Consider the following 12,881-nt stretch of genomic DNA (forward strand, 5'->3'; position numbering starts at 1 on the left):
AGGGTTGCTAATAGCAGTTATGACGGTAACACTACCTCTTTTTCATCATAGTTAGCTCTTTTGTGATCGTCGTTGTTTTTCTTTCACATTACCCATATCTTTCGCATTTTCTACTGTCAATGTCACAACTGCTTCCATTGACGTTGATACCGAAAATACCTCACAACTGTTAACACTAGCTTGAGCCGTCATCGTTAAAATCGTGGCACCACATGCATGTAATTTGTGTGAGTTGTGTGCGATGGGCGTATTGTGTATGTTGTACATGCATTGGGTGTACATGTGTATTGATATGTTAAATTCTGTAGATATCACTACATCTGATTTTATTAGTGGGACAAACTTTGAGGGTGAAATTGTAATTAGCCCTTAATTTGTATATACCTTTGGTTCTACTATCCAAGGCCCAAAATGGCCTGTAAACTAGAAATTCTTAAGCCCAGCATACATGGTAGTAATCCACTAAGTTACGGACCTTGTTCTTCTCTTCATTAGATGAAATCTACAGTTAATCATCGTGTTATACATTAACGAACTGCAGTGCTATGCTTAGGCACGCGTACGCTTGGTCAATGCCCTTGAGCATACCATAGCAGAACATGCATGAGCACATGGATGCGTGTCACTTATGTAATTTATATAATTCCTTTTACTATGTTAGTATTTTTTTTCTTTTATGCGTAAATTAATTTCATTGACAGTTAGTAGTATAACTTAAATTATGCATAATAATAGTTATTTAAATTATGAAATTTTAATTAATTCTGGTTAGTCCAATAAAGTTACAAAAATATCGTATTTTGGTTATGATCAAAATAACTTTGTTTTTACAATAAGAAAAGGAAAAATACTTTAATTTCGTGAAACAATATCGTTTTAAGGAGCAACCAAAAGACGTTGTTTAGTACTACGTATACAGATGTGATAACTTAGAAAACTAAAACTTTGTAATTTAATAGTGTTATGTTTTCAAATTTTATGGAATTAAATAAAATTTGATCAAATTTTATAATTTAAATTGTTATTATTCCTTGAAAATAATTTTAAAAAATGAGAAATATGTGAAAAATATAATACTCAATAAAATACTACTCCCTCTGTCCCATAAAGTTTGTCCCAATTTGACTAGACACGAGCGTTAACAAATTGTTTGACTTTGCATTATAAATTAGAGGTGTGTAGTGGAATAAGAGTCTCACCTTGGAAGAAATGGATGAGTGTAGTGGAATAAGGGTCCTACATTGGGAGAAATGGAGGGGGTGTATTTAATGTCTTTTTTTTTAGATTCTAAGTGGGACAAAACTTTGTGGGATGAACCGCAATGGTAAAATAGGACAAACTTTGTGGGACGGAAACAGTATTATTTAAAATTGGTAATAGTATGACATAGCTAAATAACATGATAGTATTGTCACTAATTTATTAATTTCATAGGTGTTTGGGTCAGGAAAAATTAAAATCCTACTACTTTCTAAACATAATTAGAGTATTTTCACGTAAAGAAACAGAGTTTCCAAAAGGTTTTCCTTTACAGACGAAATTGAAAAGTATGCCCTGAAATGAACTTTTATTTATGTGGAGGCTAAAGGGTAGGACCACATAGTGATTACCCTACACTTGAATGCATGTACAGAAATACTGATATAGACTCTTGTGGCATCTATTTATTAATTACCTTTTCTATTTATTAGTGTTATTACTCAGTAACTCTATTATTATTATACTAGTATCAGGCTATGCAGACTCGTTTTAAAATTTGTTTTCCTATGCGTTAATGACTTAATCTATTTTGTTGTGATTTTGATGTCAGTGTTGGACATTAACATGTTATTACTACTCAACTGAGAAATATATTGCTATACTTTCCCCATTACATGCAAATTCAAGAAGTAGTTTTTTCCTAGTTTACATAGAGGTGAGTGAGACAAAAGGAGAGATTTTGACTATGCCCTTTTGAGGTGGTTAGCAAATTTATGGACCCCATCATGTTTAAATCCATCCACCCATACTCTCACAACCAATCCTCTATCTCCCAATTTCTTGCTGATTTGGCTCAAATTAATTGTTCACAACTTAATTTCTTGAGCTTAATACTCTCCAATGCCAGGAACCATACATGTTACAGGTGTGTTGAACTGCCTTTGCAACTGATAATTCTCTGTTTCTGTTTATGACACCAGCTTTGATTTCACACTCTTTCAATATTGAAACTCTGTAGTTCTTGAATTCAAGGGAGTCTCATCTTCTCCAAAGCCTTCTGCAAAATCCCTCAAAGGTAAATGAATCAAGACTTGCTAGTTTTCTACTTTCTTTCTGTTTTTGATCTTGAATCTTTGGAGCAGTTTCGATGGGGAAGAGGCAGTATCAGACTTGGGACAAGGGGGACTTCTCATTGTAATGATTCTGACTCTCAACTTCACTTGAAGAATCTTGTAAACTGTCATGTAACATGTATATATGCAGCTAAGTAAAGAGGATATTGATGATCTTTTGACAGCCCCATAACGAGAATTCGCGAAAACATAGTTGTTGCTCTTCTTGATGCTGGGGGCAATGAGATAGCTCATCAAGGTCTGTCATGTTCCAACATACTAAACAGCATTGTGCTCTTTGTATAAGCCATATTCGTTTAATATTTTTTTTATACAAATTTGTCGTGTTTCGTGGGGTAGATATTCGGACAATGCAGATCATTGAGAAGGGATCTTGGGATGAGGTTTTCTCCATCAATGGAGGTGGGCATGTGCACTTGAAGCTGGACTTCACTCTCAGTCAGGATGATCGCAACCGCATTCGTGTTATGGTATTGTTTTCAATCCAAATATTTTTATCTAGTTCTTGTAGTGCAGGAGGTTTTCTTGAATCATGAATCAAATTATAACGATTCATCGATTGCTTAGTTTTGTACATTTCTTGGCTCGAGAAACATAAAAAATTCCAGCTTATGAGTTATGATCATGACTTGAAAAATTCGAATTTCAAAGTAATTTCAATATGCAGTTGAATGTGTAACTCTTGCTTCTTGTTTATATTCCATCCTTTGCAGAGAGAATCTGCGATGAAAAAGAAACTCGAAGCGAATCCAAGCATTAATCTTCGATTTCTGGAAGCTGTTGCCTCATCATCCATGAAAGATGAACTGCAAGTCTCAGGTCAGAACTCACTGCTTTCATGAAAAGTGAACATTTGAGTAGTTTGCATTGGAATGTATTGCTACACATCTATGTCATTATAGTTTTAATGTTGCTTAAGTCTCCCTATTGTCAGAGAGAATTTTAGTGTGATTCTTAAGCTTCCAAAAAAGGATTTTTTGTTGAAATAGATATAACTACCCCAAAAGTTGAAGCTTCTCAAGCTGGTTCGTCTCTGACCGCTGCTGCTTCCTCTTCCGCCTCACTGTTTAGTCACCAGACGGGTAAAGAGCCTGTCGTTGATATTGCAATCCCAGTTAAGGAGTTATCAGTTGTGCTAAATTCACATTTTTCATGAGAAAAAATAATGTGCAAGAAATTTCTTTGTTGTCCTAACAACAAAAGTTACCTGTTCTAGAATGCTACAGATGGAATTCAAGACACTCCATCTTCTCCTGGTGAACATGAAATCAATGTCGAATCTGCTCAAGTACTGGATGAGAAAATTGAAGCTCCTCGAATTGCTAGTGTAAGATCCGACAGTAAGGATGGACCTTGGTCTGACTTGCCAAGATCATCCATATCGGAAAAGAATAGTATGATTGCATCAAAGTTGCAAGATGATCATCTTGTTCAAATACCTCAGAAACAAGGCCCTGTGCGGAAAACTCCCAGCAATGTGAGAAAAATGATTAGTGCCTTTGAAACTGTCCAAGTTCAGGTAGTTTGATTCTGTATACTTTCACTTACCATAAAAACGAATTGTTATAATCTGATCATTGGCTATGAAAACATGGAAAAAGCAGGAAGTGAAATCAATGAAGAGAGCAGCATCTGTACCGTCTCAAATGAACATATCTAGTAAGGAACGGTTCTTGGAAGACCGCGCAACAAAGAGTGTAGTCTCTCCTGCTGAACAAACTTCAACTCATTCTAAGGATCCCAACATGAGAAACTTGCACAAACTGCCAACTATGGTCAGTGGAAAAGTTTTGAGCAAATGTGAACCATCACAAGTCGAAAATTCTTCAGTTGATATAAGGAGGCAATTAGCTTCAAAAACAGCGACTAGTTCTGGAAGAACGGACGAGGAACAATCTCAAGATTCCTCAAGATTGATGAAATCTTCAGCTGCAGAAGGAAGCGGGAGAGGTAGAGGAACCGGCTTGAAGAGCTCTAACACGATTAACGCTCAAGCGGCTTCAAACCTGAAACGGAAAAACCTAGATTATTATAACAAAGAAGAATATGATTCGGCTCAAACCTCTGGTATGTGGATATTCCCAGATAACACGAGTCCTTTGTGTATCACAACTGCAGGTGAGCATGACATGAAAATAGTAGGACATTATAACAACAAAGCGAAAACCCATCAAGCCAACAGCGTTTCTTCAGAGAAACAGAAGGTAAGATATTCAACTAAACTTTGCACTGCTTTATATTGTTCTTGCCGTTTCTGTTTGTTAAGACATGTGTCTGCAGAACTCAATGCATGAAAAGGAGCAACAGATGGGAAAGAACTCGAAAAAACTCAATCACCAGCCAGAATCAGGATCTTCTGGCTCTCCAAGTGACTCGTTTAATGGACTATTTGGACAAGTAAATTCCTAACTTTTGTTATGTTCAATTATCAAACTCCTGGCCAGCTTATTTTCCTTCTGTTTTCATGAATCATTCTGTGTGTTTACGTCTCAGGTGATCAAAGTTGCAGCGATTGTAGGCTTTGGAGTACTAGTTCTTCTCACCAGACAAAAGGAACCGTGGTATGGGTTTAGTGAACTGCTATTAGAACATATACAAACTAGGTTTGTGTTTAACAGCATAATTTTTAGCAGGAGGAATCATAAAGAAGATAAAGATAAAGATAAAGACAATCTCTTCCATATACCAGAGTATTGTTGATGACGGAACATTGAAGCCATGGACCGGAAAACCATAAAAGATCAATAAACTGTGAGGTGTACTTCTGCATTGCTCCATAGACAACATATATAGGTGCAGTTAAATCTGTGAAAATCCTATAATGTCCTTTGTTTCTTGTAAAGTTGATCTAATTTGGAAGCATGCATGCCCTTTAGTATATGAGCTTTTTCACTAGAACAGTCCAATGTTGGTGAAAGAACCAATTTTTACACACATCTTCAATTTCAATTTGCGCACATTGAAAATTTGTTGATGATATATATATTATAAGTATAATATGTAAGCTGGGTCTAATTTACATTTCCAATCAAAAGAAATGGTAGTGAATAACATAAGAGATTTTAATAATGAAAAAGTGACTTGCAGTGAATGAAAGCAATTAATCTGTTCCATAGTTCCTACCATCACTAACTAGGACTAATTGATCACCATCTCTGATTAGCTGTATATCATCAATTGCAGCACCATCTTTGCTCAAAATTTTTGCAGGAATGAATCCATACTTCTTCTCCCCAATTTCAAGTAGTTCTTGAAAGCTTTGTGGAAGTAGGACGAGCTTTCCTGCTACGTCCCCTTTCTCGGGACAGCTCACAGTCACTCTGGCAGCATAAGTTCGTCTAACTGCCGGTGCTGCACCTGTAGCATTGTTGTCCAGAGGAAAATGTGAGCTGACGTCTCCCTGTCGTGCTGCTGACATTATTCCAAACAGAGAATTATCAAAATCGCTGGTCTTGCGCCTAGGACGAGACCTTCCCCAAGATGCATCGGGGGCTGGAAACAACGAGTCATGGTTAATGGGTGAAATAGTGGGTTCACTTCTGAACTTTTCCAAGAAACGAACTCCTTGGCGCTCCGCGGGGATTTTGACAGTGGATTCTTCAGTTTTGGACCCTTTATAAGAATCAAAAAGCTCCTCAATCTCTTTGTGCCCTTGATGCTCAGCAAGTTTCCTTGCTGTCCAACCATTTTCATCCCCCTTATATACATCAGCACCTTGGTCCAGGAGGAATCTGACCATTTCGATGTTGCCTTGACAAACTGCAACATGGAGAGGCGTACAGCCGCTGCTCTTGGATTGATTAATATCCCCTCCACGACGAACAATTTCCTTGAGTAAATCCAGATCATTTTGTTCAGCAGCAGTGCAAGCAAACAGACCAACATCGCTGGTTGGTATCGTAGTGCCATTGTCCAACAACAGTTTAACAACTTTCTTGTGCATACCAAGCATAGCCTCCCATAACGGTATATTTCCCTCGGAATCTGCTAGTTCAGCCAAACAACCACTTTCTTAGGCACAGGTAACAGTAAAACAATAAAATTAAAAACCGAATAATAATAATAATAATAACATTACTGAACATGCATTATCAGTCTGTCCCAGGGATTGGTGGGGGCTAGTCGAATAATACACTTTTGACTTTCTAACATAGATCCAGCAGGAATAAAAGTCCATTTGAAGTAAAGTCAGCTGATGATGATCAATGCATCTAATATGGAAAGATGACAGGTAGTTGTGTGATTCTTTGACAATGACATTTGACTTATGAAAGTCAGATTATGTGAGATTAAATGCGAATAAATGAGTATTTCTGACCATTACCGGCCATACTGGTTTAGCATCGTCCTATTTGTACAAAAAAGATTTGTTTATTAATAATAATAAATGCGCAAGGGCCCCAAGAGTGATCTCAGACTCACCAACCGTTCCTCCATACAGTGCCAACTATCCGATCACTAAAAATAGTAAGAAACAGAATGTTGTTGGGATGATCACCCCTTAACTATAAAACAACCAACGGACTGCTTTCAGACAAAAGGTATGCCAGTTATAGTAAACATATAACTAGAAAGTAGAAACCCAAGGCTAGGATCGCCTAATGAATATCCGTGAATTTAGTTGAATGATGAAAAGATTGCAGTGTACTTTAGCAAGATGACATCTCAATCAATCATTTAAAACAATAAAGAAATCAAGATTAGATTTGAAAACAGCAAATGAGTATTATGGAGTGAGTCAATCATATTTTTTTTAAAGCATCCACTATGACCACTTGTATGGTCCCACAAGGATACATGCTTTGAAAAAATGACATGAATGCCTAAATATAAAAAAATCCAGAAGTCGGTTATAGAACTCAGCATGGAGGAATTGTAGAGTGAGTTATGAAGTCAACTCAACTTGATAATAGAAGGCTTAGTTAATGCAACCCCAGCTCTTGTAGCAAGCAATGGGCATATTAGAGTTAATACATATGTCAAGATTTGCATTAAAGTGGAGTATCATTTTATCTTTCTACAATATGTTAATAGCAACGACACGCACTACATCACATCTGTTAGCTATAATAGTATGTATCTGACAGCAAAGAAGAATTGTGGATTTATATTTGGGAAGTAAAAATAGCTTACGACTATCCTACATGAAACACGCAAATCTAACTTGAGCCAAATAATAATGTGGTTTTGGGAAAAGTATAACAGACCTCTGCAGTTGACCTCTGCCCCATAATCCAGTAAAAGAAGCACACAGTTCTCATTTCCTTGTGCTGCGGCTATATGCTGAATAAATATATACATAAAGACAATAATATTAAGGAACAAAAATAAAGAATTTCAACTATGCTTAAAGTGCTATAAAAGTAGCTTAAGATGTACTGACCAGAGCTGTTCTTCCGTTAGTATCGGATTCATTTGGATCAAGACCCCTCTTCAGCAGCTGATGCAATAGCAAGTCATCTCCCCTAAGTGCTGCAAAACACAGTGTGAGAGGTAGATCCAATCTTCCTCGAGCAAGCATGTTCTCAGTCTCTAAAAGAACTTCCTCCATTATTGGGACCTTCGATTGCTTCAAATGCTGGCATAAGGAAAACAAGTGTAAATCAATTTACTCCAAAGCTTATATGGGTAAGCTAGAAATTTAAAATACACTGAAAGACTCTTATATTACACCTTTAGCCTGAATAAAGGATAATTGCATAGGAAACAGACCTGAAGAATGTTATTCATGATTATCGTTCCATCTCCAACGTTAGCCTGAATAATGTTCATAAATGTGGTACGGTTCAGGCGCAAAAGCTGGCACAATTTTTTTGTACGCACGGTGAACGGTTGGGGCCTATAACAAAGGACACCAATCTCTCCACATAGATCACCATTTTTGGCCTCTCCAACAACCTAGAAATTTTTGTTCAACTTTTAGTCTGGTTTTCTATATAAAAATATGTAACCAGTGAAAATTGGACTTACATGTTCTACTCCATTTTTAAGGACCAGTAAATCCTACAAAGAAATTACACATTATGACGTCAGTAGAAAAATCAGTTACAACATGATCATACATCACAAAAAAATATTAGAGGCGAGGTTTTAAGGCCAATCTTTACCACTGCTCCTGAGACAAGGATATAAAAGTCAGTTGGAGCTTCATTCTGCAAGATCACATCTTCCTTGGGAGGGAAATACTCAGCCTTCATCTCAGATACCTTTCACACAAAAAGATGATGATAAATGAGGATTAGAAAAGTTCAGTGTATAGAAAATAGTAAGAAAAATGAAATATGGTTTCAAGAAATCACCAGCTGGAAAAGTAAATCATTGGACACATCACGAAACAAGTACGCCTTTTCTACTAAAGCATAGAAAAGGAAGTGGGAAATGCTTGATCGAATGGCTTTTGGAAGAGAATCAAGAGTCTCTTGCTGCTGAAGCCCCTCATAGTCAGTTCGGAACTTTAAGCACAAATGTGAAAGCATCTGTTCTTGAAGACGAGGGGCCAATTGATTCCTTTGTGCAAAACTTGAAGCGGCTTGAATTGTGTCTCTCTAATGTATGCAACACAGAAATTAATTTGAGCCATGTAGAACCACCAAAGAAATTTTCAACACAATATCAAAAGTTACTCACAAATTGTCTGGTCTTACTAGTCCCATCGACAACCAAATTGGTCATATTTCCTATCAAATATGCTGTTAGCCCCAAGTTAAAAAGCATGTAAAATATAGCAAATATCATCTCCCTTGTATTTTCAGCATGCAAATCTCCATAGCCAACAGTCGTCATGGTTGTAATGGCCCAATAAATTGAAGTCACATAGCAAAGCCATATGCTTTGGTCATGAAAATTCTCTATAGATGCTCCAATCCATGTCTTGCTCGGATTAGGATAATGGTCAGCAAGTAGAAAATAGAAGCAACCAGCACAATGAACCGCAAACAAAGTAACCTACACACAAGCAAAGCTAAAGTCAACACAACGAAAACAATAGTATCACCAGAGTGCTCCAAAAGCTCGAGATTTGACTTACACAGACGAGTTTGGCACACCTAACCCAAAAGTAGTTGAAGTACTTATCCTTCTCCAATCTGCATTGAAGAAAGAATAAAAAGATCATGTTTGCTCCACTATACTCGAGAACATTTACATAACAAAATTCAGAATACGGTACCGTGCAAATAACGAGCCAACTCTTCTAAGACGCCAGAGACGAAGCATATTGAATGCTCCATAAAATTGAAACGGTTTGGGAAGCATCTTCCGAGCAAGTTCGGATGGGATTGTAGATACTAAATCAAATGCGAACCACGACAATATATACTTCTTAGCAATCTCCTTGCGGTCATCCACAAGGACATATGTGCTTCTATCCAGATAAGCAACAAAGAATGTGAGGACGATGTCGATAAAGAAAAATCCGTTGACAATATTGTCAACGATGGAGAGAGGCCTTGCCGGTGTATCGATAAATCCCAATTCGAACGGAGACACCCAAGCCGTGTAAACAACCAGCACAACAAGAAAGTTTTGCCATACTCTGCAAGATTCAATTCAATCTGAGGTGATTTTAGCATCATACAAAAAAAGCTAAAGAGATTTGCAGCAAATACATATAACTATGAATCAAGTACACACAATGAAGCAGTAAAATGAGACATGCAAAGGAGGAGGAGTAGAAAATTCTCAACAATTAACACAAATTGAAAATTTAAATTTAAAAAAAAAAAAAAACAAAGGAACCTGTAGCGGCGATTGGAAGGTGAAATGATGAAGGAACTAAGAGTGACTCTGCGATTACTTCTGGCGCCAAGCGAAGGGAGAATTCCGGTGGAGAGGCTGTATCGACTGCCTTCGCGAGAGAGCTGCTCAATTTCACGTGCGTGAGCGTCGCCGCCGCCGCACATTGAAACCCTGAGCAGGCCACCGCCTCTGCTATTGCCATATGCAGCCGCCATTGCTTTCTGCAACCAAATTTGGAAGGTTTTATTCTATTCCTCCTCGCTTGGTTCCTGGGGCTGTGCTCATGTTCAATATTGGACACTTATATAGGTGAGGTTTATGCAGAAATAAATATTGGGTTTTTATAATATCATTATTTTCTAGAAATGATATTTTGGGTCCCACGCAATTCAGTCACAAGTCATAGTAAGTCTCACCTATTTTTGGGTGGATTTTAAAATTTGATTCGATTGCAGAATTCGGTTTGATTTCAATTTTTAACAGTTTTTCTATTTTCCAATTAAGGTAAAAATACGAAAAAACTGAAAATCGATTTTATTTTAATATTGCGTTAAACTAAAAGGGAAGGCAGAATCTATATTTGTATACAAATTCATAAGAAAGTGTTAAATGGAAACAGAATAAGACAGAATCTATATTTCAATAGTAATTGCGAATATGTTGATGGTAAGTTTTATATATATGTTGGTTGCATTATATTACAAGATCCGGCAGAATACTATACTTCCACTACGTTTACAAACTTTTTTATTTTCCAAAGTTGTATTCTAATTTCTAACCCGAACAATTGTACTACTCCATAAAGTATCCAATTATTGATTTTCTTGAAAGTAAACGGTGGAGGACCGCAACACCACCGATACCTAGGACCTTAGTATATGTTTGCGTGCAATATATGCATAAAAACGAATAGTAAATAAGAGAATTATATTTTTAGTCTTGGAATATTGTACCAATATAAGCAAATATCTCTAGACATTGATATAATATTTTTGGAATAAATTTTATATTTTTTAAAACTTTTTTTAATCAAAATACCTCCATATTAAGAGCTGTATTTATTTAATTTTTTTTGTCGTGAGAGAGAATTCTACTTCTTCAACTACATTTGGTTTATTCGTTTTTATAGTATTCCCATGAGAAGTTAGACAAAGTATGTGGCAAATTAATTGCTCTTTACTGCACATACATGAACGGGAATGAAATAGCCAAAGTGGTGCATGGTTCTTTCTATCATAGAAAAAGACATAAATACCCTTATAGTTTGGGGATATTTTGATAAAAAAAAATTCGAAAAGTCCTTCTGATGATATTATATCAATATCCAGCAACATCTAGTAATATTTTCAAAGAATAAAAAATGCAAGGAATATTAGTGCAATGTCCAGAGAATATAAATAATGGGGTATTAATGCTAATTGTGATAAATGTGTATCAAAGAACATACCGTTGTTGCTCAAATGAAGAATTGTTTGTCCATTTCTACCATCTTTGTCGATGAAAAGTTATTTTTTTTTGTTTTGGTTCGTCTACCAAAAATAATTATTATCTATTTATAAAATGAGTCTCACTTTTCTGTAATAGTACTTCAACCAAATCTTCTTTCTATCTCTCACTTATTTTACTGTTTTATATTAAAACTCATGTGGTTTAGTTAATTAGTTTATCTTATATATATATGAGCTAAAGATTTTGATCAAAACTAGAATTTATCTTAATACAAAACGCAGGTTTAACCATGAGATTTTGTCAATCTGAATCTGATGGTCAATAAATGCATCTTATACGGATGTGATTATTAGCTAGTTTTTTAAGTTATTTTATAAAATCCGGATTTGAGGTCATTTTTAGATATTTTAGATCCTAAAAACTAACTTACAATATTGACCTCCATTATATTTAAAAATAAGCTCCGTGTTTTGATTGTGTTATATATTAAAATTGCCTTTTGCACAATTACAACCCCATAATGCATAATTAATTTCTATCTAATTAAAGCTTGAACAATATATATAGACTAAGCTAGTTTACAGCTCCAATCAAGCATGCAGACATTGACCACAACTCCACAATAATATTTGTCAGACGAATTAACAATTATTGTCACAAATTAACACAACAGAAAAATGAAGAAACGGTGGCTTCTAGCCTATATTTTTTTTCTTTGTAAAGCTGATTTTTAGTAGTAAAACAATTATTTTAGCAAGAATCATCAAAAAGCATCTCTTCCTCTTTTGGTCTGGTCTTTTTGTAGATGGTTGATTTGAAAGTTTTCCTGTGTGTATGAGATTGTATTCGTTTTGATGTTTTGTGTATGTGTTCGGCTGCAGGCTTTCAATTTTTGGGATTGATTGTTTTTAAAGTACTTTAGAATGTATGAGACCATTCAAACTAACTTTAATTATTCCCTTGTTGATGGGAACTGCTTAGGGGTCATGATTAAAATTAAGACTACTTCGTTTGATCAATTTTGCTCATTTCCAGTTTCTTCTTTATTTTTACTTTTATTAGTCATATTTTGACGTTGGTGATATAACATATCAAGAGATATATTGTGATTCTCCATTAAATGTTGCCAAGAGTCACAATCTTAAACAACATATTCATTTTTTAGTAAACAAGTTTCAGTGATCCACAAATTTGGTTGGACTTAAAAAGTGGAGATTTAACTAACCTTCTCCTCTATATATAGGGCCTATGTATGTCTATTTGATTGAATACTCTAAAGTGGACAAACTATAGAATATTTGATTTAGCGTATTATATTGTGATAGAATATAAAAAGTGGAAGCATCAACATTTTAAAAACTC

At 35.7% G+C, this 12,881-nt stretch overlaps 2 protein-coding genes across 5 annotated transcripts; one reads left to right on the top strand and one right to left on the bottom strand.

Annotated features, from left to right (window-relative positions):
* Positions 1-1,997: 1,997 nt before the first annotated feature.
* On the top strand, positions 1,998-5,282 carry LOC125195649. Of its 4 annotated transcripts, none has more exons than XM_048093783.1 (12): positions 1,998-2,125; positions 2,219-2,275; positions 2,343-2,394; positions 2,498-2,571; positions 2,673-2,803; positions 3,047-3,152; positions 3,323-3,447; positions 3,550-3,852; positions 3,938-4,537; positions 4,614-4,730; positions 4,827-4,894; positions 4,964-5,282. In XM_048093783.1, exons 1-12 carry the CDS (start codon positions 2,101-2,103, stop codon positions 5,031-5,033), a joined length of 1,728 nt encoding a protein of 575 aa, XP_047949740.1. In that variant the 5' UTR covers positions 1,998-2,100; the 3' UTR covers positions 5,034-5,282. The 4 variants fall into 4 exon arrangements, with proteins under 4 accessions (XP_047949740.1, XP_047949741.1, XP_047949742.1 ...); XM_048093784.1 differs by having other exon boundaries at positions 4,967-5,282; XM_048093787.1 differs by having other exon boundaries at positions 2,109-2,125; positions 2,474-2,571.
* A 43-nt stretch (positions 5,283-5,325) lies between these two features.
* On the bottom strand, positions 5,326-10,327 carry LOC125195648 (potassium channel AKT1-like). Its single transcript, XM_048093782.1, has 11 exons — positions 10,071-10,327; positions 9,502-9,867; positions 9,361-9,418; positions 8,961-9,278; positions 8,633-8,878; positions 8,441-8,539; positions 8,304-8,336; positions 8,046-8,231; positions 7,717-7,911; positions 7,541-7,616; positions 5,326-6,317 (listed from the first exon to the last, which is right to left on the bottom strand). The coding sequence occupies exons 1-11, from the start codon at positions 10,283-10,285 to the stop codon at positions 5,434-5,436; spliced, it is 2,676 nt and encodes an 891-aa protein (XP_047949739.1). The 5' UTR covers positions 10,286-10,327; the 3' UTR covers positions 5,326-5,433.
* Positions 10,328-12,881: the final 2,554 nt, after the last annotated feature.

The sequence above is a fragment of the Salvia hispanica genome, chromosome 6 (genome assembly GCF_023119035.1).
Source record: "Salvia hispanica cultivar TCC Black 2014 chromosome 6, UniMelb_Shisp_WGS_1.0, whole genome shotgun sequence".
In the NCBI taxonomy this organism is placed as follows: Eukaryota; Viridiplantae; Streptophyta; class Magnoliopsida; order Lamiales; family Lamiaceae; genus Salvia; species Salvia hispanica.

Bases quoted from the DNA above. Each gene is read 5' to 3' on its own strand.
- LOC125195649 (XM_048093783.1), top strand. From the start codon at position 2,101: ATGCCAGGAACCATACATGTTACAG. The intron at 2,276-2,342 runs GTAAATGAATCA...TCTTTGGAGCAG, and splicing joins TTCTGCAAAATCCCTCAAAG to TTTCGATGGGGAAGAGGCAG. The intron at 3,853-3,937 runs GTAGTTTGATTC...TGGAAAAAGCAG, and splicing joins TTGAAACTGTCCAAGTTCAG to GAAGTGAAATCAATGAAGAG.
- LOC125195648 (XM_048093782.1), bottom strand. From the start codon at position 10,285: ATGGCGGCTGCATATGGCAATAGCAGAGGCGGTGGCCTGCTCAGGGTT. The intron at 9,419-9,501 runs GTACCGTATTCT...TCTTCAATGCAG, and splicing joins GTTGGCTCGTTATTTGCACG to ATTGGAGAAGGATAAGTACT. The intron at 8,232-8,303 runs GTAAGTCCAATT...AAAAATTTCTAG, and splicing joins TTAAAAATGGAGTAGAACAT to GTTGTTGGAGAGGCCAAAAA.